General features: G+C 39.1%; 1 protein-coding gene across 2 annotated transcripts in view; it reads right to left on the minus strand.

The window, feature by feature from the left end:
* Nucleotides 1–2,044: 2,044 nt before the first annotated feature.
* The window catches only part of LOC131033768 (uncharacterized), an 89,539-nt gene continuing 66,152 nt past the window's right edge, over nucleotides 2,045–25,431 (minus strand). The window contains exons 5-10 of one of the 2 annotated variants that reach the window (XM_057965056.2): nucleotides 22,778–22,903; nucleotides 22,353–22,473; nucleotides 22,137–22,221; nucleotides 2,922–3,035; nucleotides 2,776–2,815; nucleotides 2,045–2,631 (exon numbers count right to left, since the gene is read on the minus strand). In XM_057965056.2, the coding sequence (XP_057821039.1) occupies nucleotides 2,479–2,631; nucleotides 2,776–2,815; nucleotides 2,922–3,035; nucleotides 22,137–22,221; nucleotides 22,353–22,473; nucleotides 22,778–22,903 (639 nt within the window). In that variant the 3' untranslated portion in view covers nucleotides 2,045–2,478. The remainder of the gene's footprint in view (nucleotides 2,632–2,775; nucleotides 2,816–2,921; nucleotides 3,036–22,136; nucleotides 22,222–22,352; nucleotides 22,474–22,777; nucleotides 22,904–25,431) is intronic. The other variant, XM_057965057.2, reaches the window with a different exon arrangement.

Genomic DNA, 25,431 nt, shown 5'->3' on the forward strand with positions numbered 1-25,431 from the left:
GTTTTATTCTATCAAATGTGAGGGATTTTCCAAAGGTTTTAGTGTTCAACAATTAGTCCCTTTGTGTTCAACATAAGTTGTATTTTATATAATAATATATTGTTTTTATAGCAAACAAACAAAAAAATTGTGTTCCACTATTGGTCCTTTGGTGTTGGATATAGAAGTTAAAGATAACACACACTTATGATTACTAATAGGCATTTGGTCCATTTAAATTGCATATAAGTTATATTTTACATAAAAATACGATATTATACTAATTACAAATGATATTTTTTTATTCAACCACTAGAGATTTTTATATTAAGTTTTGGTCGACTCTTTAAAAAGTCATGTTTAAGACACTTCGCACTAGACTCATTATTTTGATGAGTTGCATGATGAGTCGCATGATGAGTCATGTCTTCAAACCTTAGTTGTAGATAGTTAAATGTCGATTTTACATTTCTAAAAAAACGGAAGTCTTATGATATGCCGTGTGATGGTTACATGTTGACGAAGTTAGCCCTAACCACTACTGATCCCTCTCCCCTAAGCAACAATGCTCTATTAATTTATTGTACGACCTCCAATTCCACCTACATAGGCTATATTCTACTAATTTTCAATTTTATTGCCTGATCATCTCCCACATACACAATAAAACTTAGATTATGTGATAGTCTTGTTATGTTTCCACACCGAGATACAGTTTTACAGATGTGAATAAAGACAGTACAGAAATTTTTTTAATTTTTTTATTATCTGACATCCTATTCCACCTACACAGGTAATATTCTACTAGATGAAAATAATACTGACATCACATTCACTAAAATTATGTTATTCCCTTGGAATGTTGCTAGATGCACTTTTCAGTTCAGCAGATGAACTTGACAACAGGCGAAAGATTCATGTCCACTGATTTTAGAAACAATTATTATTTCCACATTTACAAAAATGGCTAGAGTATGTTCAACTGACTGAATCTAGAAATATGCTGCAGGTCTGACAAATGTGGGAGCCTGCGATGATGCTATTTGAATATATGACAAAATAGATTTCGAAAAAGAAATACAAACAACTTCCTTTTTTAACCTTTTTAAAAACCCGTGCCAATCATGTTTGGTGATAATGCTCCATGCAAATTGCATGTATCTCTTAGCAACTCTAGCTAATTATAAGTTGTGATACCAAAACTGCATTTTTTAACCAACTAGAGTCAGTCAGAATAGCTGAAAATAGATCAATTGTAAACCTCATTCAAATCCGTATTAACTACAAAAATAGTTAGCTCCCATAATCTAGAATTTCAATTTCAGCTACAGGATTTGTCACCTTTCTTTAGCAAAGAATAATTTATTTTGAAACTGTGTAGAATATTAACTAGCATGCCTATACTTTAAAAGATTTATGTAAAAGATACCGAAATATACATATTTGTTCATTACTCCACTTAAAAAATTATTATGTTATTATGTTGTAATTAATATTAAATCATTATAATATTATAATATTGTAATTAATATTAAACTATTATTATATATGATTATATGATTATATTTTAATATATTCTTATTATTATATCTTTATATTTCTATTAAACTTTTTACAAAAGTGAATAAAATTATTAAATTAAATTATTATTATATAATTATTGTATCATTATATTCTTACTTTTTATTTATTGTTATTCTCATCCTTATCCTTGAGAAAAAGGTGGATTTTATGTATGAGCACTTCAATCCCCATGCTTCCGTTGTAATACGCTTATCGGGGTAGTAAGAAAATGTTTTCACATTTTTCTTGCACCATCATCAGCAAGATATTTTCATCTCCACACATTTTCTACCACCTCTGAATAGCACAGTAGGCTAAGATGCAAGTGCCAATTAAGAAAACAGGAACTCTCATCACAAATCTTACAGTTCCTAAAATTTATTTCAAAGAAGAAAATGAAATCAAACAATCAATCAATTTTCTTACCGCAAGCAATACTGAACATTGTTAAGTGAATAGAGAGTTAAATAGTTGCTGCTACGAATACATTTGAATGCCTGACTAAAACAAAGGTATTCTTACCCATTTTTAACTGCTCAGTCAATAAAAGTGTGCTTTCAGTGCTATTTTCCCCTCTTTTACAGAATCGATGTGTTTGAATATCTCGAACGTCTTGCTAAGCCATAAATAAGGAATCATACCAAAAAAGTAAAATAAAAACTGTGAACTGCAAGAGTGCTAAACCCAATTATACATGTTCTAGTACATATGGGCTACATGCTCTACCTCATTTTGTTAAAATAGAAACATAATAAATAGCCTCAACGCCCAAAAATCTTACCGGGCACAATTTCCTGACAATTATTTTCCTCCCCTAATAACTGAGCCAAACAATTTCAAAGCCCCACAAAACTGTGGTGTCACAAATGTGCTCCAAACATCAATTTGCACGGGGCAACCATCAAGTAAACAGACTGAAGGTTACAGTTCTAAATATCAATTCTGTAACCATCTTTGGACATAAGAAATTGGAGTTTGTAGAAATGGAGCATAACGATTTATATACGGGTTTGCATTCATCCCAATTTTAGCCCAGACATTCCGATGGTAGGAAGCAGTATTAGGCGCATGATACATGAGCTTCAGCAACTGTAGACAACAAAAAAACAATGATACTTGTAGATTGAGAACATTTTATGGTAAAAACTAAATGATGAGAGACATAATAATCACACCAGTCTCATGTAAAGTTCTAAAATACAAGTGATAAAATGTGAGGAAATGAAAGCACACCTGCCAATACATAAATGCCAGTACTATGTTTCGCTGCCGTCTGCAAAAAATGTCCATTATGTAATGTCAGAAAATACACCTCATTTGTGAATGCAATGTATAACCTGTACTAAAAGAATTCAATATTATTCATCAATTTTACTTACGTAAAAAGTAAAATTATCACTAAAAATCCTAGCCCAATCTCCACGTTAGAACTCAAAATGTTTAGTGTGGCACTGTTGGTATCAATCCACAAACAGAGATTCTCCAAATATTTTCTGTCCATATGAAGGAAGCACATGTAAGATCATTCTGATAAAATACTTGCATATATTTCAATGCATAAAATATTTATTCAAGAGATCAACTGCAAATTATCAGAAACGCATGCTTTAATATCCAAGTGACTAACCATTTCAAATGATGAATTTCCACAAAACTTCATCGAAGCTTTGATCTAAACTTTCCATTGATTAGAGTTCTTAAAATTTGATATTGCAAAATTATAATGCTCAGCACATCAATATTTTATAAGCATTGTACAGTTCATATCTTCAAGAAACAGTGGAAAAACATGGAATATCACAGTAGTGGGGAAAGCAAGAGCCTCAGAGCGCATTGGGTAGATTGATTACTCTTTGGAACACAGGAACTGTATCATACAAATTGTCAGGAAAAGCATTCAACTGGTTTGCTTAAGGTGGAAAGGATTGTTCACTGGAACCCAATAACTGTATCAGGCAGGTTGTTAGCAAAGGGATACAACTAGCTGTTATGCAGATTCAACTATAAAATGGGTTTAACAGCAGTCTAATAATTAATGAAAAGCAGGAAAGGAAGAATTTCACTACCCGAAAAAACTTCAAAAGATTTGTTAAGAACAGTAGTCTGATGATCTGCAAGATAAAGAAGGAATGTTCTCCTCAAATAACAGGAAGGAAATTCGTAATATGACAGTAAAGTTGGATGGATAGTGGAGAGATGGATCTCCAAGTCAGCTATCCTAAATTTCTCAAGCATTGATCATGCTCCAATCTGGCAAAACACTAGAACAGATAAATCCCCAGAAAAATGCCCTTTTAAGTTTGAATTAATGTGGCTAAGGGATCCAGAATTATCTAGTTTAAAGAAAGGTTGGTGGAATGGCTTTCCTAGCAAAAAACAGAACTCGCATGTTCAAGTTGTCAAAAAATCTGAGATGCATAGAAAGACATTTATAAAACTCAAACAAATTCCAATACAGTAATATCTTCCCAAGATAAGAAATAAGGAAACTTCACACAAAAGTAAAGATCCATTGCCTATCTAATGGAACATTGAAAAACTAAGAAACCAACATTCTTGCACAGTCGGAAGAATTTTGCCAAATAAAAAATATTCTGCAAACAAAAATCAAGGGAAATGTAACTAAAAGATAAAGAAAGAAACTGTAAATTTACCTGCCTGCCTACAATTATCAGAAGAGGATACAAAAGTATTAAGGCTGTAAAAGTAGCAGATGGCTCCCTGGGTCAAATGCCAGGAAAGTAAGGGAAGAGGCAGCACACTTCAATCAAAATCTGGGGGCTAAGCACACATGGAGAATTTGGAAGGAGCTGAAATTGCTTAGAAGAAGACTACAGAACTTAATGAGGAATATATACTTGATCCAAGAGATCTGGAAAGGATCTTCACCACAGATATCATCCCAGTTGGTTCCCACATCTGGAACACCATAGCGGATGCCAAGAATATTAGGCAAAGAGGTAAAGATTTAGTGTGCTAAGAATCAGAACAAGGAGAGAACATGGTTCAATTTGTAAATTTTATAAAGAGAAATGGGATTACTAAGCCATTCAGCAAACCTGGAAGCCCTTCAATAATAATTGAGAGGATTTTTAGTTGAAGCAAAATTCCTGTGAATGATATCAATAACCAAAATGTTCTAAAGATGGACCAGAAACAATGAAAGGTGGTACAAGGGGAAGGATGGATACAGAATATGGATACCCAAGACAAACGATAGGAGCAAGACTGGTATGATGATCTGATTTGGACTAAATACAGCCTACAAAAAACATTTCTTTTTATCCTGGATGGCTGTTTACAATCAGATATTGACTCGAGATAGATTGAAGGAAATTAGGATGCAAGGGCACGTCCATATGCATGTGATCTCTGCCTTCAGAACAAAGAGTATGCTAACTACCAACTCAACACTGCCAGTACACTACAGACATTTGAGGAAGAGTGATGCACAATCTAAGATTCCAGTGGACCACAGCAAGAACACTATTACAAACTTTTCAATCTTTGCCTTGTCTAAACAAGAATCTAAGACCACTTTCAAGGTGACTCAAAATAGATTGAAAAAAGATTGGAATACAAGGACTATCAATATATAGTCTCTGCCTTCAGAATGAAGAAAATGCTAACCACCACCTTCAGCACTGCCAGTAGACTGCAGAGATTTGGAAAAGATTGAGAAAAAGACTGGGATTCCAGTGGGCCATACAACCACTAATGAAAGTTTTGATTTTCCAATCTTGGCCTTGTCTTAACAAGAATTTATAAACACTTTGGACCGATGCCCCTTCATCCTTAAAATGGTGAGATGGCTGCAAAAGAACCTATCAACTTTTGAAGATAATGCTAGCACTTGTGAATGCTGCTAGAGCAGAAGTGAGGTGCCAGTGTCCTCATATTTGAAGGTAGACTTCCAATACCCCCTTGTGAACAGATGAAGGTTCTTGATAACTGACAAACAATTAGAAGTGAAACCATAAATGAGCAAAGGATATGCTGGATGAAAGAAATGAAGCCAAATACCTACTCCATCCAAAATGAAAGCAAATTAAACTTTGATAGTGCAGCAAAAGGAAACCTGGGGACAGCTGGAGCAGGATGCCTTCAAAGAGACAGAATTGAAAACCTCAAAGGAAACTTTGGTGTTAATGCCTATGGGTACAAATAATAAGACAGTCGAATAAATCAAGGGTTAAAGACAAATCTTCAAAATATGATCACTGCAATGAAGAAAGGGTCCACATACCAAACTGGATACTCAATAGCCTTCTTTGAAAGGAACATTCCCCAAAGTTCACATATAAGCTTCCAGCACTGCCATAGAGAAACAAATCAGCCTATGGGTCTCCATTCTAACAATAGAGTGGATGAAGTTGTCAATTAACAGCAACTAGTGAAATAATCTGTTTCATTTTGTAATGTGATGGTCAAACTCAATTCTTTTTGTATATTGGTGATTGAACTCTGCAAGAATTTGCCAATAATAACCAAGATATAGAACCCAATGGATAGCACAACACAAGAGAGACAAAGATTGATAAGAATAAACTGTATTCTCATCAAAATGCAAAAATGGATCAACTGGATAAACTATACAATGAAGATGAGTTTACTTATAAAGGCAAGGCCATATGGATATGTAAGCACACGATCATGAAATGTGGCCTAATGAGATACAAGGGTAGGTTGTTGATAATATAGCGTCAGTAGAAATCCTACAAGCCGACTCAGCAAGATCAAATGTGTGAATGGCCTATTGGCCTTTTACACATTTGATGAATCTATCAACTTATATTAATCCTTTAATATCTTTATTAAGATTAAGTCACATATGCATTATTAGGCTTAATGATTAAACATACATTATCGAGTTTGACTTATTGGATTTGTTTCGAAGGGGCTGACTTTTGGTTAAATTCCGCCACTCCTCATTTGAAGGCATGCGATGCTTCATGAAGGTCGTGCCTCCTTGATGAGAGCCAACTCTTGGATATCTCCTTTCAACAGATATATATGGACGTGGTCTTCCCTCTTTCGAACAGAGATAAGACAGCAAGTTCGATCATAATCAGGCAGATCGAATTCATGTACAAGCAGATCAATTGATGGTGAGAAATTTATGTAGCGTGCTCAGGGGTGACAATAAGAGCTTATCGTCTATGGTTGGGAAGGCAACAGATCTGATGTTTGCCTATGGTTAATGAGCACTACCCTAAAAACAACATGGTATCATAGCAGGTTCCTTCTATAGAGCCTAACCACTTGAAGGTAGATCCTATGCTCTCAAGGGAAATTCAATCACAAACAATTGCAGATTTAAGATCTCTTCCAAATTTAAAGGTGACTACAAAGGATAATGCAGCGATTACACTCGCTAACCTCCACTTCTCAGTGGCATCGGTCAGGCATCTAAACAAATTAGGTGGCAATCAGGGGATCCAATCTCCCCAGGCCTCGAGAACAAGTATGATGGCCCAAAATCCTTTGCGTCTGAAATTCTGTGGGAAAACGTAGATAGCAACCTATGCAAAAAGTTGCCTGCTGCCCAGTCACAAGATTTCGCCCAAGATTTCAAAGCTCGGCATTGTCGGCGTTGAAAGATGTCGGCTTGTGACTCGAGCTCGAGTTGTTGTGGCTGGACAGGTTTCTGTGCTTGATACAAATTCTTTGTAGAAGAAGAAAGGGCTAGAGACGGAACCCGCAGCCCTATGGAATCGGTACTTGGATTGGCTTTATCAGCACAAGGAGCTCGGATTGTATATCGATGTCAGCCGAATGGGGTTTACAGATGAATTCATGGAGGCGATGGAACCCAAGTTTCAAAGCACTTTTAAGGCTTTGGAAGAGCTTGAGGTTGGTTCAATTGCCAATCCGGACAAGGGCCGCATGGTCGGGCATTATTGGCTCAATATGTCTAGTATTGCTCCCAATCCTAATTTGCGGCAGCAGATTGATAGAATGCTTGACGCTATCTGCAAGTTTGCTGACGATGTAATCAACGTCAAGGATGGCCTCTCTACTCAAAGCATTGCCCGATTCTTGTTGCCAGCTTCCCAGTGTGAATTCACTTTGAATTTGGTTTTGGAAGAGTTGCAAAAGGATTCATGGGCGGCTTAGATGGATGCAAGAGCTACACGTTGCACTGGCACTACTCTCAGTGTGGCCGTGGGGCTGGTTGGGGCTTGTGTGCCTGGCACTACTACCAGAATTATGCTTTTCATTGGCGGTCACTCTACCCAAGGTTCAGGCACTAGCGAATGTCTATTCAAGGAAGGAAGATTGCTTGCATTTCTTCGCAGAGGAAGACTCGGCATTCAGAGTGAGTCTGACATATCGTTAGAAGTAACCTTGGACGAAGATGTCAGAAGGTTGATATTTGCTTCAGAGGTAGCTTGTTTTTCAGCTTCAAAGGGCGCCTAACATTTCAGCTTCGAGGGAGCCACATCATCATGAAGATTTGGTTAATGCATTTTTCTCTGTGATGGAGAAATTTGAGGTGAAATCCCTTGTTAATGAGTTCTCTTCTCTGAGAGAGTGAAGTTCGAGGTGAAATCCCTTGTTAATGAGTTATTCTCTGTGAGGAGAAGTTCGAGGTGCAATCCCTTGTTCATGTATTCTTCTCTAGGAGAAGTTTGAGGTGAAAGCCCTCGATCCACCCTCTACGAGTAGGCATGGTGGAGATGCATTCTTCTCTGTGAGAGAAGTTTGATGTTTCGGCCCTTGTTATGCATTCTTCTCTGTGAGAGAAGTTTGAGGTATCAACCCTTGTTGTGCATTCTTCTCTGTGAGAGAAGTCTGAGGTATCAGCCCTTGTTGTGCATTCTTCTCTGTGAGAGAAGTTTGAGGTTCCAACCCATCTTCCACCCTCTGCGAGTAGGTATGATGGATCCACCCTTTGCAAGTAGGTATGGTGGATGTCATGTGAGAGACTCCATGACTTAGTATTTGTGTGTATTCACCCTCTGGGAGTAGCCATTGTGGTCAAACATCACGATTAGGTGATATGCTATCACAATGAGGCGATAAGCTTCTTTCATTCACATGAGTGTAGTCATTATGTTAGTGATCACGATGAGGTGATGTGACTTTTAGAGATTAAGAAGGATTCCTCCCTAGCTAAGAGGGAGTGTTGATGATATAGCGTCGGTAGAAATCCTATAGGCCAACTCAGCAAGATCAAATGTGTGAATGGCCTATTGGCCTTACACATTTGATGAATCTATCAACTTATATTAATCCTTTAATATCTTTATTAAGTCACATATGCATTATTAGGTTTAATGATTAAACATACATTATCGAGTTTGACTTATTGAATTTGTTTCGAAGGGGCCCACTTTTGGTTAAAGTCTACCACTCCTCATTTGAAGGCATGTGATGCTTCATGAAGGTCGTGCCTCCTTGATGAGAGCCGACTCTTGGATATCTCCTTTCAACAGATATATATGAACGTGGTCTTCCCTCTTTGGAAGAGAGATAAGACAGCAAGTTCGATCATAATCAGGCAGATCGAATTCATGTACAAGCAGATCAATTGATGGTGAGAAATTTATGTAGCGTGCTCGGGGGTGACGATAAGAGCTTATCGTCTATGGTTGGGAAGGCAACAGATCTGATGTTTCCCTGTGGTTAACAAGCACTACCTTAAAATCAACATAAGTGAGGATAGGTAGGAGAAATAATAAAAAATTTCACAAGAGGTGGATCACTCACTGAAGGTGGAATGTGACAACAAGATAAAACCACAAAAAGTGGAATTTCTCCTACAAGCAACTTCGCTAGATGCACACTTCCCTAAGTGTCTCATATGCAAACTTCTATGAATGCATTATCCCAAGTCAAGTAAAGTGTAATTATGAAACATAATTTACACCAACACCCCCCCCCCCTTAAGTGCAACTTAGGGGAATGTAGATTCGAACTAACAATGCAATATGGGTCCCAACTACAAGGCCATGTTAGGTACCCATGAACAAATGCAAAAGAAAACAATTCAATGCAATCTCTCACAAAAAGAGAGAGGCAGAAAACCCAGTGGGAAAAAACTCCCCCCCCAAAAGAGAGATGAAAATACAAAGGAACTCTCAAAGAAGAGGGACAAAACCTCGAGCGGAAAAAGTCCCCCCCATAAGAGAGGAAGGAGAAGTCAACTAACCGCCTTGATGAAATATCCCACACCCCCAAGAGAGCTCACAGCTAATGAAACTTACTCTCAATGAGGGATTTGGTGAAGATGTCTCCAACCTACTTTGTTGTAGGACAATACTACAAATCAATGACCTGCTCCTGAATCAGCTCTCTGATGTACTGCATGTGGATCTCGATGTGTTTCGTAAGCTAATGGTGAACCGGGTTCTTAGAGATCTAAATGGCACTCTGATCGTCGCAATGAAGGACTACAGGTCGTGGAGTGGTGAAGCTAAACTCTGTGAAAATTTTTGAGCCAAATAGCCTCAGTAGCTGCATTAGCAACCCCTCGTTTCTCAACCTCAATCGAAAATAGAGCAATAGCATGTTGCTTCTTGCTTTGCCAACATATGGGGCCCGAACCAAGATGAAAGTTGTAACCTGAAATGGACTTATGATCATCAAGATCGACAGCCCAATTTGAGTCTGTGTAACCAAGGCAAGTCATGTGCCTACTACATAGTGAATCCCATAGTGATGTGTACCCTGTATGTAGTGCAAGATGCATTTGGCAGCTTTCCAATGAAGCTCATGTGGTTCTTGCATAAAGCGTGAAACAATGCCAACAGCGAAGGAAATATCAGGGCATGTGTGAGTCAAGTAGATGAGACTTCCAACAAACTGACAATCAAATGTGGCATCAATAAGTGGAGTGGAACACTTAGCCTCAAGCTTGACTCCTGAGAGAAAGGGAGTCTATGCAAGCTTACAATCAGCCATGTGGAACCGTGCAAGAAGATCAAGAGCATACTTGGGCTGCGCAAGTGTAATCTCGGAAGGTGACTGTGATATCTCTATATCCCAAGAAAGCTATGTTACCTCGAGATTTTGGGATAGGAATGGTAGGGGACGGGGGTACGCATTTCCAGGACGGTGATTTTTTTTGCCAATTTTGAGGACTAGGGAATGGCAAAGGGGATGGCTATATAAAAAATAGGGAAATTCAAAATATTCATATGAAAACATGGATAAATCATGCATGTATACATTATAGAACCTTAACATATAAGAATTAACAGAATCCTCATGCCAAATTTGTGTTAAATTGAGAGTCAAAGTCAAATTGTTTATAGAATTCATTGTCACAATTCACTGTCAATATGCAGAATTTATGGGGACGTCCCCTAGGACTCTCTTGTCCCCGATACGAGGACGCCTGGAAAAAAAATTGGGGACATGTCCCCGAGTAACATAGCGAGAAAGTAGTGCCAAAGGCCCAAGTCAATCATAGCAAATCTCTTGTGCAAAGCAGATTTGACACTGCTAATGATGGATGAGGTGTTCCCCGTAATGATCAAATCATCAACATAGAGCACAAGTATCAAGTGAGAGTCATCCTATCACAAAATGTAGACATTCGGATCAGAATGACACCTAGTGAATCCTATGGAGAGAAAAAAGGAATCCATCTTAGCATACCAAGCCCTAGGGGGATGCTCGAGGCCATAGATAGAATTCCTCAATCTGCAAACCAATGAAGAATCCTAAATGAATCTTTGCAGCTACTCCATGTAAATCTCCTCTTCAAGATCCCTGTGAAGAAAGGCGCTCTTCACATCCATCTAATGTACAGCCCAACCATGAGTTGTGACAATAGCAAGTGTCAAGCGAATGGAGTTCATCTTAGCTACGGGTGCAAGGGTCTCACTATAGTCAACACCAAGAACCTATGAGAAACCTTTCACAACATGTCGTGCCTTGTCCACACTACCATCCACTGCAAACTTGGTCTAATAGATCCACTTACATCGAACCATCTTTCTCCCCTTAGGGAGAGGGACTAAATCCCAAATGTTGTTCCTCATCAAGGAACTATACTCTTCCTCCATGGCTAAGTCCCACTCAGGAACTCTTGATGCTTCCTGAAAGCTCTATGGATCGGAAGCGATAGCAATGTAAGCATGTGGAAACTCCTAATGTTGTGACCAAGTCCTCTAAGTGTCTAAAGGATCCCCAACAAGAAAACCCACAAACTCAAGAGGTTGTCGAACCCAACGAGGTCTAGGTGGAGATGGAGGACGAGCTTCCTCGACTGCAAGTGGACCTTGCGGAGGTATAACCCTATGACTTGAAGTTGAGGGAGTATCATCATCCAAGTCACTATCATCACTATCCACAATGGAGGAAGGAGGAAGTGAGGCCAAGCTAGGAGAGCTTTCCTCAAAGTGAACACTCCTCTCAATGAATACCTCATGTGTCTTTGAATCCATAAGTCAATATGCCTTAACGCCCTCAGGATATCCAACAAATATGCAAGGCCTATTCTGAGGTTCACATGCCTTGCGTTTCTACAAAGGAATGCGAGCCCATGTTGGACACCCAAAGACCCTGAAATGTCTCACCACCGGTTTTCTACCACAGCAAGCCTCAAAAGGAGTGATACCCTTCAAAGCCTCGTGGGGAACCCGATTTTGGATGTGTGGCACAACTAATAGCTTCTACCCAAAAAGCTAAAGTTGAACCAAGAGAACGAGCATGAATCAGGTGTAAACTCAACTTTCTTCCCACTCCCATAGTGGGTGATTTGGGAGATGGAGATAAGGTTGGTGGTCAAGTTAGGAACAAAGAGAACATTCTCAAAAGTTCCATCATCCATTGCAACTGAACCCTTCCCTTCAACTTCCACTTGTGCATCATCACCAATGAAAATGTGAGGTACCTTAGATGGCTCCAATGAGTAAAATTGCTCCTTTGTAGAAGCCACGTGATGTAAGGCACCAAGTCAAGTATCCACTGTTGTGAAGCACTTGTTTTAGCCATAAATGCTTGCTCTTTTCCCTTTGATTGCAAGGAAGTGGAAGGAGATGATTCCTTCTTCTTTAGGGGGATGGCAAATTGATGTTGTTTTTCTTAAAGATGTTTGTCAACTCATCAATCTACTTTGTGTGGCAATGATTCTCATCATGACCATTTTTCTTGCAATATGAACAAGGTGCTCACTCCTTAGGTGTATATCCCTTCTCGGAAGAGGATGAAGAATTGCCTTGTTGTGGAGAGAATGATTGTGCTCTATCATGTTGTGGCTTTGACTTAGGCTACTTTTGGTTCTTGCCTTTTCCTTGATTCCTTTGATTCCCTTGATTAGCCACCAAAGCCTTGGACTTTGAAGACTTGAGAATCCCCATCTTGATCAACTTTAATTGCTCAAGTATCAACATCTTTGTGAATGCATCAAATGGTGGAGTGAACGAGGCATCTAAAGTCAACCGATGGGTGTGAAAGCTAGAAACAAAGGTTGCATACTCTGATGGAAGCTTGTCCAACAAGTTGTAAACCAATTGAGCATCCTTCTTGTCAATGACATAATCCTTAAACTTTTCTCTTAGCTCAATTGCTTTCATGACAAAAACTTTGGAGGCTCATCCTTGTCCAGGGGGTGCGACGACCATTTTGACGGTCATATGGCCGTCAATTTTAACATAGTGATTTGCTCACGTCAGCTTGCGTCAACATTTTTTGATAATTTTAGACCCCTCTTCGTTGAGCAGTTTGGTTTTTTGGGTCAACTTTGTAGGCTCATAACTTGCTCAATTTTGCTCCTTTTTGGGTGCAATGTTTTTTGATTTGGGCTAATTTTTCGTACTCTACGCAATGTTGTAGTTATTTTCTGATTTTGGTGCACAGGTTTTTCAGAATTTTCAGATTCTCTCAGCTTTACCTATCCAATCCTCGTTTTTGCAATTTCAAAGGCTTCGTTTGCGCTCATACGACCTCCTTTTTAGGTGCAGCTTTTTTGTGAAAGTGCATATTTTTTTGTCTACTTTCATAATCTATGATCAGTTTTCAGAGATTTTGAGTGGATATTGTAATTTCAGATATTGGTCTTCTTTGGCCTATTTGATACTTGTAATTTGCTTGGATCTTAGTTTAGATCTCTTGCATTATCAGTTTGAGACTCCTTTGGCCTAATTGAGGTAGTTGTAAAGTTGAAATCAGAAGTCCACTTTGCCATTTTTTGCAAGTGGCCCATTGTACACGCACTAAATATAAAGTGTCAAATCATCATTTTGGGAGGGGGGGGGGGGTTCTTTGATTGAGTGAATTTGGAGGGGTGTCTTGTGTGATTGTGCCTCTCTTTCCTAGTGCTCTTTCATTTTTTGCTATGAGTCCTCATAAATTTCCACCTTTAACTTCATATAATTATGCATCCTAGAAAATTAAAGCATGGAAGAAATTAATGGAAAAAGGTCTCACGCATTACATAGATGGAACAATAGCAGCACCACTAGATCCTAAAACTGATCCTAATGCTCAATTAGAATGGCTCACAAAAAATTGCATGGCTCTTGGAATTTTGCGTAAGTATGTATCAAATGACCTCATCTTTCACATTGAGAAGTGTTCTACAATCAAAGAGGCTTGGGATATTTCAGAAATTGTATGGTCAAGTTGATGAAATCCGAGGTTACAAGATTGACAATGAGCTCACCAACTTGGATCCCAAGAGTTTTGATACAATCCAAGATTATGTCACCAAAGCAAATGAGCTAAGAGCAAAGCTTAAGGATTGTGGAATTGACAAAAAGGATGCTCAGTTGATATTCAACTTGTTGGACAAGCTTGCACCTGAATATGCAGCATTTGTTTCTAGCTTCCAAGCTCATCGTTTGACGATGGGGAGTTCCTACACTATGCCTACATTTGATGCTTTCACAAAAATGTTGATGTTGGAACAATCTAAGTTGTTCAACATGGGGATTATCAAGTCTTCAAAGTCCAAGGCTTTGGTGGCTAATCAAAGGAATCAAGGGAGTCAAGGCAAAGATTCCAACAAGAAGAAGAAGCAATCTAAGCAAAGCCACATCAGGAAAAAGGACAATCATCCTCTCCATCACAAGGCGATTTCTCATCCTCTTCCAAGAAGGGGACTCCACCTAAGAAGGATAAACCAACTTGTGCATATTGCGAGAAGTATGGTCATGATGAGCATCGAAGCCACACCAAGCAAGTTGATGAGTTGACAAATCTTCTTATGAAAACTAACATCAACTTGCCATCCGCCTACACCAAGAAGGATTCATCTCCTTCCTCTTCCTCACAGTCTAAGGGAAAAGGGCAAGCATTTGTGGCAACAACAGGTTCTTCACAGCAGTGGATACTTGACTTGGGTGCCTCTTATCACATGGGTTCTACAAAGGAGCAGTTTTCTTCATTGGAGCCATCAAAGGTACCTCACATTTACATAGGTGATGATACACAAGTTGAGGTTGAAGGGAAAGGTTCAGTTGACATGGATGATGGAACATTTGAGAATGTTCGCTATGTTCCTAACTTGTCTACCAATCTTCTCTCTATCTACCAGATCACCCACTATGGGAATGGGAAAAAGGTTGAGTTTACACCTGATTTAGTTGTGGTAAAGGAACTTGATAATGATGCCTTGGTAGCAGTGGGACAAGTCAATGACAACTCAAGGCTTTATTCATTCTCCCACTTTGTGCCAAGTTCTCCTTGGGCCTTGCTTACTCATTCAAATTCAGAAAGTAAGCTATGGCATGAGCGGTTTGGTCACCTCAACTACCGCTATCTTCAGCAGCTCAGCACTTAAGACATGGTCACAGGTCTACCTTGAATCAGTTTTTCAGAGGGTGTATGTTCAGGATGTTCCGTGGGCAAGCATCCCGAGGAGAAGTTTGATAAGGGGAAAGCTTGGAGAGCTTTGGATGTTCTTCAACTTGTTCACAGCGATGTAGCAAGACCATTTCCATCACCTTCATTTGGTAAGGCCTGCTATGTCCTCACCATCATTGATGACTACTCCCGCTTCACTTGGGTCTACTTTCTTATTCATAAGAGTGAAGTGTTTGACAGATTTCAAGACTTCAAGGCTCGTGTGGAGAAGCAATCCGGGAAAGTGGTCAAGATTCTTCGCACAGATAATGGAAGGGAATATGTGAACAAAAGACTTGAGGATTTTTGTACATTTGAGGGGATTGATCTTCAGCATTATGTTGCTTACACTCCACAGCAGAACGGAGTTGCAGAGCGCAAGAATAGAACTCTCAAAGAAATGGCTAGCTGTATGATACATGCACGCTCTCTTGATCCCGCCTTTTGGGCAGAGGCTATCAGTTGTGCCACACACATCCAAAATCGGGTTCCTCACAAAGCTTTGACCGATATTACTCCTTTTGAGGCTTGGGTTGGTAGGAAACCGATTGAGAGACACTTCAGAGTCTTTGGGTGTCGAGCATGGGCTTGCATACCTCCGCAGAAACACAAGGCATTGGAACCCCAAAGTAGGCCTTGTATTTTTTTTTGGATATCCTCAGGGTGTTAAAGTATATCGATTGATGGATCCTAAGACGCATGAGGTGTTTATTGAGAGGAGTTTTCATTTTGAGGAAGGCTCTCCTAGCTTAGCCTCTCTACCTCCTCCACCTTCCTCCATTGTGGATAGTGATGCCAGTGATTCAGATGATGAGACTCCTTCAACTCTGACTTGCAAGGTTACACCTCCGCAGGGTCCACTTGCAATTGAGGAGCCTCGTTCTCCACCTCCACCTCCACCTCGTTGGGCTCAACAGACCCTTGAGTCAGCGAATTCTCTTGTTGGGGATCCTTCAGATACACGGAGGACTCGATCACAGCATCAAGACCTTCCACATGCATACATTGCTACCACCCTTGATCCGCAAACATTTCGGGAAGCATCAGGGGTTCCTAAGTGGGACCAAGCTATGGAGGAAGAGTATAGTTCCTTGATGAGGAACAACACATGGGAGTTAGTCCCTCTCCCTAAGGGGAGAAAGATGGTTTGATGTAAGTGGATCTATTGGACCAAGTTTGCAACAGATGGTAGTGTGGATAAGTATAAGGCTCGGCTTGTTGCGAAAGGTTTCTCTCAGGTTCCAGGTGTTGACTATACTAAGACCTTTGCGCTCGTAGCCAAGATGAACTCCATTCGCTTGACACTTGCTATTGTCGCAACTCATGGCTGGGTTGTACATCAGATGGATGTGAAGAGTGTTTTTCTTCATGGGGATCTTGATGAGGAGATTTATATGGAGCAACCACAGTGTTTCATCCAGGATTCTTCCTTGGTTTGCAGACTAAGGAAATCTCTCTATGGCCTTAAGCAGGCCCCCAGGGCTTGGTACGCCAAGATGGATTTTGATCCGAATGTCTACATTTTGCAATAGGGTGACTCACACTTGATACTTGTGCTCTGTTGATGATTTGATCATTACAAGGAGCACCGCATCCATCATTAGCACTGTCAAATCTGCTTTCCATGACAGATTTGCTATGACTGACTTGGGTCTTTTGCACTACTTTCTCGGGATAGAGATTTCACAATCATCTTCCGAGATCACTCCTTCGCAACCCAAGTATGCTCTTGATCTTCTACACGCTTTCATATGGTTGATTGTAAGCCTACATCGACTCCCTTTCTTTCAGAAGTCAAGCTTGAGGCACAATGTTCTTCTCCACCAGTTGATGCCACATTGTATCGTCAGCTTGTGGGTAGTCTCATTTACTTGACTCACACACGCCCTGATATTTCATTTGCGGTTGGCATGGTTTCCCGCTTCATGCACGAACCACATGAGCTTCATTGGAAAGCCGTCAAACGCATCCTTCACTACATCCAGGGTACACATCACAATGGGATTCACTATGTAGCAGGCACAGGACTTCACTTGCTTGGTTACATAGACTCTGATTGGGCTGGCAATCTTGATGATCGTAAGTCTACTTCAGGTTACAGCTTCCACCTTGGTTCGGGCCGCATTTGTTGGCAAAGCAAGAAGCAGAATGCTATGGCTCTCTCTTCGACTGAGGCTGAGTATCGAGGAACTATTAACGCAGCGACTGGGACCATTTGGCTTCAGCAAATTCTCACGGAGTTTGGGTTCACCACTCCACGGCCGACAGTTCTACATTGTGACAATCAGAGTGCTATTGCAATCTCGAAAAACCCAGTCCAGAATCAACGGACCAAACACATCGAGATCCATATGCACTACATCTGAGACCTGATTCAAGAGCAGGTCATTGATTTGCAGTATTGTCCTACAACAGAGCAGGTTGTTGACATATTTACCAAACTTTTCACTGAGAGTAAGTTCCAGCGGTTGCGAGCTCTCTTGGGGGTGCGGGATGTCTCATTAGGGGGGGTCAGCTGACTTCTCCTTCCTCTCTTATGGGGGGCACTTTTTCCTCATTGACGTTTTGTCCTTCTTCTTTGAGAGTCTTTTGTATATTCATCTCTCTTTTTTTTAGTGGGGGGAGTTTTTTCCCATTGGGTTTTCTCCCTTTCTCCGTTTGTGAGAGATTGCATTGCATAGGTTTGCTTGCATTTGCATATTGTACATGGGTACCTATCATGGCCTAGTAGTTGGGACCCATCTTGCATTGTTGACTTGAGTCTTCATTCCCCTAAGTTGCATTTAAGGGGGGGTGTTGGTGTAAATAATTATTCATCATGGATATCATTACACTTTACTTCAGTTAACTTAGGATAATGCATCTCATCGTAGTTTGGATACGAGACACTTAGGGAAGTGTGCACATAAGGATATAGCTTGTAGGAGAAATTCCACCTTTTGTGGTCTTATCTTGTTGTTACACTCCACATTCGGTGGATCATCCACCTCTTGTGGAATATTATATTATTTCTCCTACCTACCCCTACTTTTTCTTACCTACCCTTGTTTCTCATTGAGCCACATGTCATGATTGTGTGCTCACATATCCATATGGTCTTGCCTATATAAGCAGGCCCATATTCATTGTATTGGTTAATCCAGTTGATCATTTGCATATTGATGAGAATACAGTTTGTTCTTGTCATGCTTTTGTCTCTCTTTTATGCTTTTCATTGTGCCCTTGATCTTGGCAAAATCTCACAGGATTGTATAAAAATCCTTGGAATCCAATGTTGTGAGTTCACTATCAAGCTTGTAGCCCCTAATCTCGTCAACTTGGCCATACAATTTTCAAATACATCTCAAGCCTCTTTAAGTTAGTACATTTATCAATGTGAAGTATGATCATCTAATACATACTTTCTCAAAGTTCCAAGAGCCACAGAATTTTTAGTGAGCTATTCCAGTTAAGTATTAGAATTTGCTTTAAGATCTGTTGGTGTTGTTATTGTTCCATTTATGTAATGAATGAGTTCTTTTTCCATTAACTTAATCCATGCTCTGATTTTCCATGATGCATAATTATGTGGAGTTAAAAGTGAAAATTTAGGTGATCCCATAGCAACAAAATGAAGAAGCACAAGATAGAGAGAGACACAATCACACAAGACACCCCCACAAAAAAAATTCACTCAATCAAAGAAGCCCCCCCAAAATGATGATTTGGCACTTTATACTTAGTCGTATACAATGGGCCACTTGCAAACAAGAGCAAAGTGGGCTTCTGATTTCAAGATTACAACTACCTCAAATAGCTATACAAGACTCAAATCAATAATGCACAAGATCTAAACTGAGATCCAAGCAAATCAGAAGTAACAAATAGGCCAAAAACGACGTAACTCTAAAAGTAGAACTTCTACTTAAAATGGTGAAAAACTAATAGCACCACGTGAAAGTAGACGAAAAATTATGCACTTTCAAAAAAATAGCACCTGATAAGGAGATCGTATGAGCCTAAACGGAGCTCGAGAAGTTGCCAAATTGAGGATTGGACAAGTACAATTGTGAAAAACTAAAAATTCTGAAAGATCTGTCCACCAAAATCAGAAACTAACCACACCACTACGGAGAGCACGAAAAATTAATCCAGATAAATAAAAATAGCATTGAAAAAAGCCTCAAAATGACTAAGATATGAACTGCTGAAATTGAACTACAAAATCGAAAAGCTCAATGGTGAGGGGTCAAAAAAATTCAAAAAGTGTTGACACAGTGTTGATGTCAGCAAAACACTGACTTAAATTTGACTATCATATGGCCATCACGACCAAATACCCCTACCTACGTGGTTGTACAAATGATGGCATCAGCCTGTACGAATGATGACGTCAAGCTATGCTGGTCATTGATCGGATCGTGCAAACATGGTGACATGGCGCTTACGTGTCACTATACAGACCGTTGATTGTGCAGATGACGTGGTTGACCATACACGTGTGTGGCAGTTTGATTGTGTTGTACGGCCTAGATGATGTGGCCTACTGACTAAGCAGTCACGTGGCAATACAAATATTCGACGTGGGTGCTTACAGTGCGTGGTCGAACCAATGAATATGTGTCGTGTGTCAACTACATGGCACTGTCATGGTGACACCTGGGCACAAGTTGATGAATAAGAAGGCGCTACACAGCACAACTCTGCAAATGTGGCGAATCGAAGGCCACTGGCGGGCACAGCCTACACAAAGAGAGCGATGAGAGCAACGAGCAACCGGAGGCATTGGGAACCAAGAAGGGAGGTACGAGAGGCAACCGAAAAAGAGGACAAGGCAGCTGGTGATAGGACCACTACGGCAGTGGTCAAAGTATGGGGCCTGTACCAACATGTCGGGCATAATATGGAGGGGAGTGGTCATATGACCCCCCCTTAAAAAAAATGATGATTTTTTTTTTAATAAAACTTTTACAAATCACTTTGAAAAAACTACAAATTAATTATTGAAAAAAAAAAAAAAAAAAAAAGTTCGCAGAATTTTTTTTTTTCTTTTTTTTTTTATATCATACTATACCAACTAGGTGGAATTTTTTCCTAATGCCCCAAAATTGACTTTTGCCCAATACAGACAAATTTATAATCAAAATTTATGGAAATGGCCTCCCAGACTCAATGGCAATGTCAGGATTAGCGTAGGACACTCTCAAATTGCGCTGCTCCTCAGGCCTGAAAATCAAACACACCAAGATCTCTCCAAAATGACTACCCGATGGAGCCCCAATGGCTCCGATACCATGTAAGAATTTGCCAATAATAACCAAGATCTAGAACACAATGGATAGCACAACACGAGAGACAAAGATTGATAAGAACAAATTGTATCCTCATCAAGATGCAAAAATGGATCAACTGGATAAACTATACAATGAAGACATGTGACCTAATGAGATACAAGGGTAAGTGAGGATAGGTAGGAGAAATAATAAAATATTCCACCAGAGGTGGATCACCCACCAAAAGGTGCAATGTGACAACAAGATAAGACCACAAAAAGTGAAATTTCTCCTATAAGCAACTTCCCTAGATGCACACTTCCCTAAGTGTCTCATATACAAACTACTATGAATGCATTATCCTAAGTGAACTTAACTAAAGTGTAATTATGAGACATAATTTACACCAACAAACTTGGTACTAATTGAAGTAGTTGTTCCTTATAATGTACAGTTTTATATACTATCTTTAATATAAAAAAAAATAATAATAGCAACTACTTTGACTGCTAGGATGATCTCCAAGCTCTACCTTGAAAATGCTACTAGCCTAATGACCGAGCAGGTCTTTAATAGATATTATCAGTTAAGAATAGACTTAGAGTTAGACGTTATTCCACATATCTCAGCCACAGGAATTATAAGGACAACTAAGGAATAGATCCTATCACCTGGATGGGGTATGGATCTAAGGACTGCTGAACTCGTGCAGTTAAGTAAAAAACATACAAAAATATGATGGCCCTGCATGCCTAGATGGTCTTGTGAGTCTCTGCCTCTCCCACAATCTTTCTGCTGACTTCAACTAGCGTTTCTGTCTTATTTCTCAATTCATTTGCCTTTTTCAAAAAAGCTATCGTGGGTGCTGTAGTTTGCTTTCAGTCTTTTCTATGTAATGATGATAATAATAACAACAAAAACACAAAGGGATACACCAGTAGCTGGCGTAGTTTCCAATAGAGAATTAGGAATGCATTCTAGATTAAGGATGACCCACCCACACTTGCTATGGTAAAGGGAGTTATTAGACCTAAAGGGCTTTCTGATACACGTGAAAGCAAGACATGCTTGACTTCTGGGGTAGGTTCTGGAAAGTTTGGCTATTAAGGTTGAGGATAAGATCATCTTGAACGGATTGTCAACAAATTCTTTACATTGTATAAGTCCTTGAATAGGCAGAGACACATGGTCAAGAGAACAAAGCAGAAGAAAATGTGGATTGAAACTAGCTTGCTGAATGCCGACGTTAGTTCACTGTAATGCCACTTAAGAGGCTGCTAGGCAATAGCAAGCAGAAATAAACAAGCTTAGTTCACTGTAACAAGAGATCAAAAGCAATAGATTACTGAACGAGAAAAAGATAGTCTTAATAACTAAATCCTTTAAGCGAATAACCAGTACAACTTTTCTTCAGCACCTACATAAAAACGTTCACTTGAGCAGAAAAATTCCAGGAGAAGGTTAATTCATCTCTGAATTAAATGCTATGCTCTTTATGATTCTGTAAACCCATAAAAGACTTGCAGCTGCAGATCAGCTCTTTACCTGTAAAGACGAGCACTGCTGAAGTTGCGTCTTAAATATTTCGCAACGAACTCAAGTGACCGACATAAGACTGGCACCAATGCAACTGGCTTCCATGATACATTCAACCATGTCAAAAGCAATCAAAATTGAAAATAATACTAATCAGAACTTGTAAATCTAAGCTGATCTGGATAAGAAATTCCAATATTACAAGGCACATATGTAAATCCTCACACTTAATAGGCATAGTGGAAGAAATAAAGGAAAAGCAATATAGAAGATAAAGGAAATCCTTTGTTGCAATAAGGGATTGAAGCCAAATTTGAATAGCTTGCAGGCTCCATGCCCTTGGCCTCTGCAAGCAAACAGTCAAAGATATAAGAAAACAGAATTTGACCTGAGTTATCTTTAAATATAGACCTTAATCAAATTATGCGTGCAAAAACACTTTATACCTTCAACCTATAAGAGTACAACCATCTAACACCAATTTCCTAAAAAGGAATAATATAGTGAAAGTTGTATAGAGACTTTTGATATTTGTTGAACCCTAGATCTGTGATAAATAGTAAAAGAAAGCTCTATATAGAAACTTGGCATTGTACTTTATCATACTAAATGTAACCCAAGCTGATTCAAAAGTCAGAAGAGATAAATACCCCATATATGGAATATATGGAATATGCGCATGAGAATCCAGTGCCCAGTATGGCAAATCGGTAGGCCCGATCCAACAGACTCCGAGGAGCAAGGGGAAATATTGCCATTGCTGCCATGATCACAACCTGCCCACAATTCAAACTTTTCAAAATCAAATCAAAAGTAAATAGTTTCCATAATGGAAACAGCTTTGATCTCAAAAATTTCATACTCATATGTTATATGACAAAATTGAAAATAGCTTTGATACCAGGTTAGCCTATTTACAAAATAACCATACCGGTCTACTCCAAGTCAATCCCCTCATGGTCAACATAAAAGAAGGCCTAAATTTAATGCAGAAATCAGATCCTGCCTGGATATAACCCAGATTTGTCTGATACAATCTTAGAATGTACCCACACAAAGTCCCCCATGTATGGGCCATCCTAGAGAACCCATTGCCCAAAAATACTGCAATGAAAAAAGGGAGAAAAGGATTCATGGGTAACAAAGTATCCATATTTTCCAATGGATGAAAATATTGGCGGGCATGTTGGAAGATGTAATTTATCCCACCTCAATATCCACCAATGAAATGAATCAATTAAATGAAAAAGATTAAATTAAATAGAAGATTCTATAATAAATCTAGATAACTAATGTTCGAATTGGGATGACATAAGGATAAAGTGAAAAACATTAAATATTTGTCATGTCAGCCTGAGATCTAGAATCATCTTATGTAATCTCTAAGACCTCTATATATTGAGGCATTTGTAATAGGTTTGGCATCTGATGTTGTAGCTGATCAGGGGCAGATGTAATGATTGGTGATTAATGAATGAAGTGATGTAGCACTTGATGTGTATATGTTTGTGTTTAATGTGTTTACATTTTGCATCTTATGTTTGTGTCCATGTCCATCCACCCCAGCAGGGCTTGTGTGGAATACTTGTTAGCTTTCACTAATTCTATCATAAGTATACGACAATATTGATGCCATGATATAAAGGGCATAATTGCAGGTAAGGAGCAATACTCTGCCATCAAGACCTGACTGTGGCAATTGCAGCAGTGGTAGAAAAGACAGAAGAGACCAAGGGAAGAGAACTGCAAGAAGAGGTCGCGGCCATAAAAATTTAATCCCTAATGGAAGTGAATTTCCTGAGTTTCTATTGACTGATGGAATGGGAATTAATAATGCTGAGTAGTTCAATCTGGATTATGCTTCCAGCCACCATTCATCTATGTTCCTACCTTTGTAACTAGTCAGAGCTTGACCACAATGCTTAAAGACGCTCCAACATCAGCAGGAGTCTCAATAGTTAAGGTAGAGATAGGCACCAACAAGAATGAAGCCTCTTATCATATTCCCTCCATTTTGCCACAAAACAGAAAACCTGACACGGGACAAATTTCCTTGCGATGGTTACCAACTGAAAGGCTCATTAAAGATAAAGCAAAAGCTGATGAATTTTCTGAGCTGCTGCAAACCAGCAATTATAAAGCTACAGGCGAAAAAGATAAAGTAATGATTTAGCCTCTTTATAAGATAATTTGAAGGAGAAAATAGCTAGCATGAGGCACTCCATTGAAGACTTAAAGTTGGAATGAATAACCAGAGTAGGTTCAAAGACAAATGGGACTTCTTGCCTTCTATGGCAAAACTTATACCCACAATACAAATGGAGAAAATGCAAACCCTGTACCAGGAAATGGTGATGGTTCAAATTGGAACTGGTTGTACAGTGCACTCATCCTGCTTTAAATGAGAGAAACAACCCAGCTTCTATGCTTTAGCATGGAGGGATATATGTCATGTCAGAGTACCAAATGCTTTACATTTGTGCCTCAGTTGAGATATATTATTATTTATTACGATACAACTGTTGGTCTTTTATCCTTCGCACTCAATATAAATCGTTTACCACGACAAAAAACAGGCCATATGCATGTCTGTCATAACATATAGGATCTGGAGCATGGATAAAACCATCATTTTGCGTTGGTGTATCACAGGGAATTTCACTTCTCTGAAATTCAATCCAAAAGTTGATTCATTTCAGGCTTCAGCTATGAAACTTTGTATAAAATACATGCTATTTAGATAGAGAAAACATTTGCATCAAAGGACTGTCACACAATTGCAATTGGTTGGCAGACTTTCTCAAGGGTGATGAGCATGACTAACCATAGGTTCAGATCCTGAAAGAAAGCAAATAAGCAAATAAAAAGATGGTCTAAACTTGTGCAGACTAGGCCTTCTTTAATTCCAATTTTTAGCAGCATCATAGACATAGAGAGATATATGTTGGGTAAAATGAGATAACTGTTATAGGGAAATACATGTTGGATAATGAAATAAGTACAATATAAATAGTTTTAGAGGCATCAAAGCAAAAGTGCTCAGAAAACAACTCTAAACAATGTAATTGCCCAAGGCAGTCAATTTACTAAGGTTCCATTTTTTCGCTCCTGGCAAATCCTTCAGGCCTCACTGAATGCGTATTCCTACACGAGTACCATATTACACGAAAATGTCCTCTTCATATTGTGTTGAAAATATTAGCTAGTTCGGATACCTGATTATTGCATTATAAATACAAATATATTATCCCTTATGTAAATCGAATTATCTTGGGCTGGACCCAGTCATGTAACGTGGAGGCAA

The sequence above is a fragment of the Cryptomeria japonica genome, chromosome 3, assembly GCF_030272615.1.
Source record: "Cryptomeria japonica chromosome 3, Sugi_1.0, whole genome shotgun sequence".
Classification (NCBI taxonomy): Eukaryota; Viridiplantae; Streptophyta; class Pinopsida; order Cupressales; family Cupressaceae; genus Cryptomeria; species Cryptomeria japonica.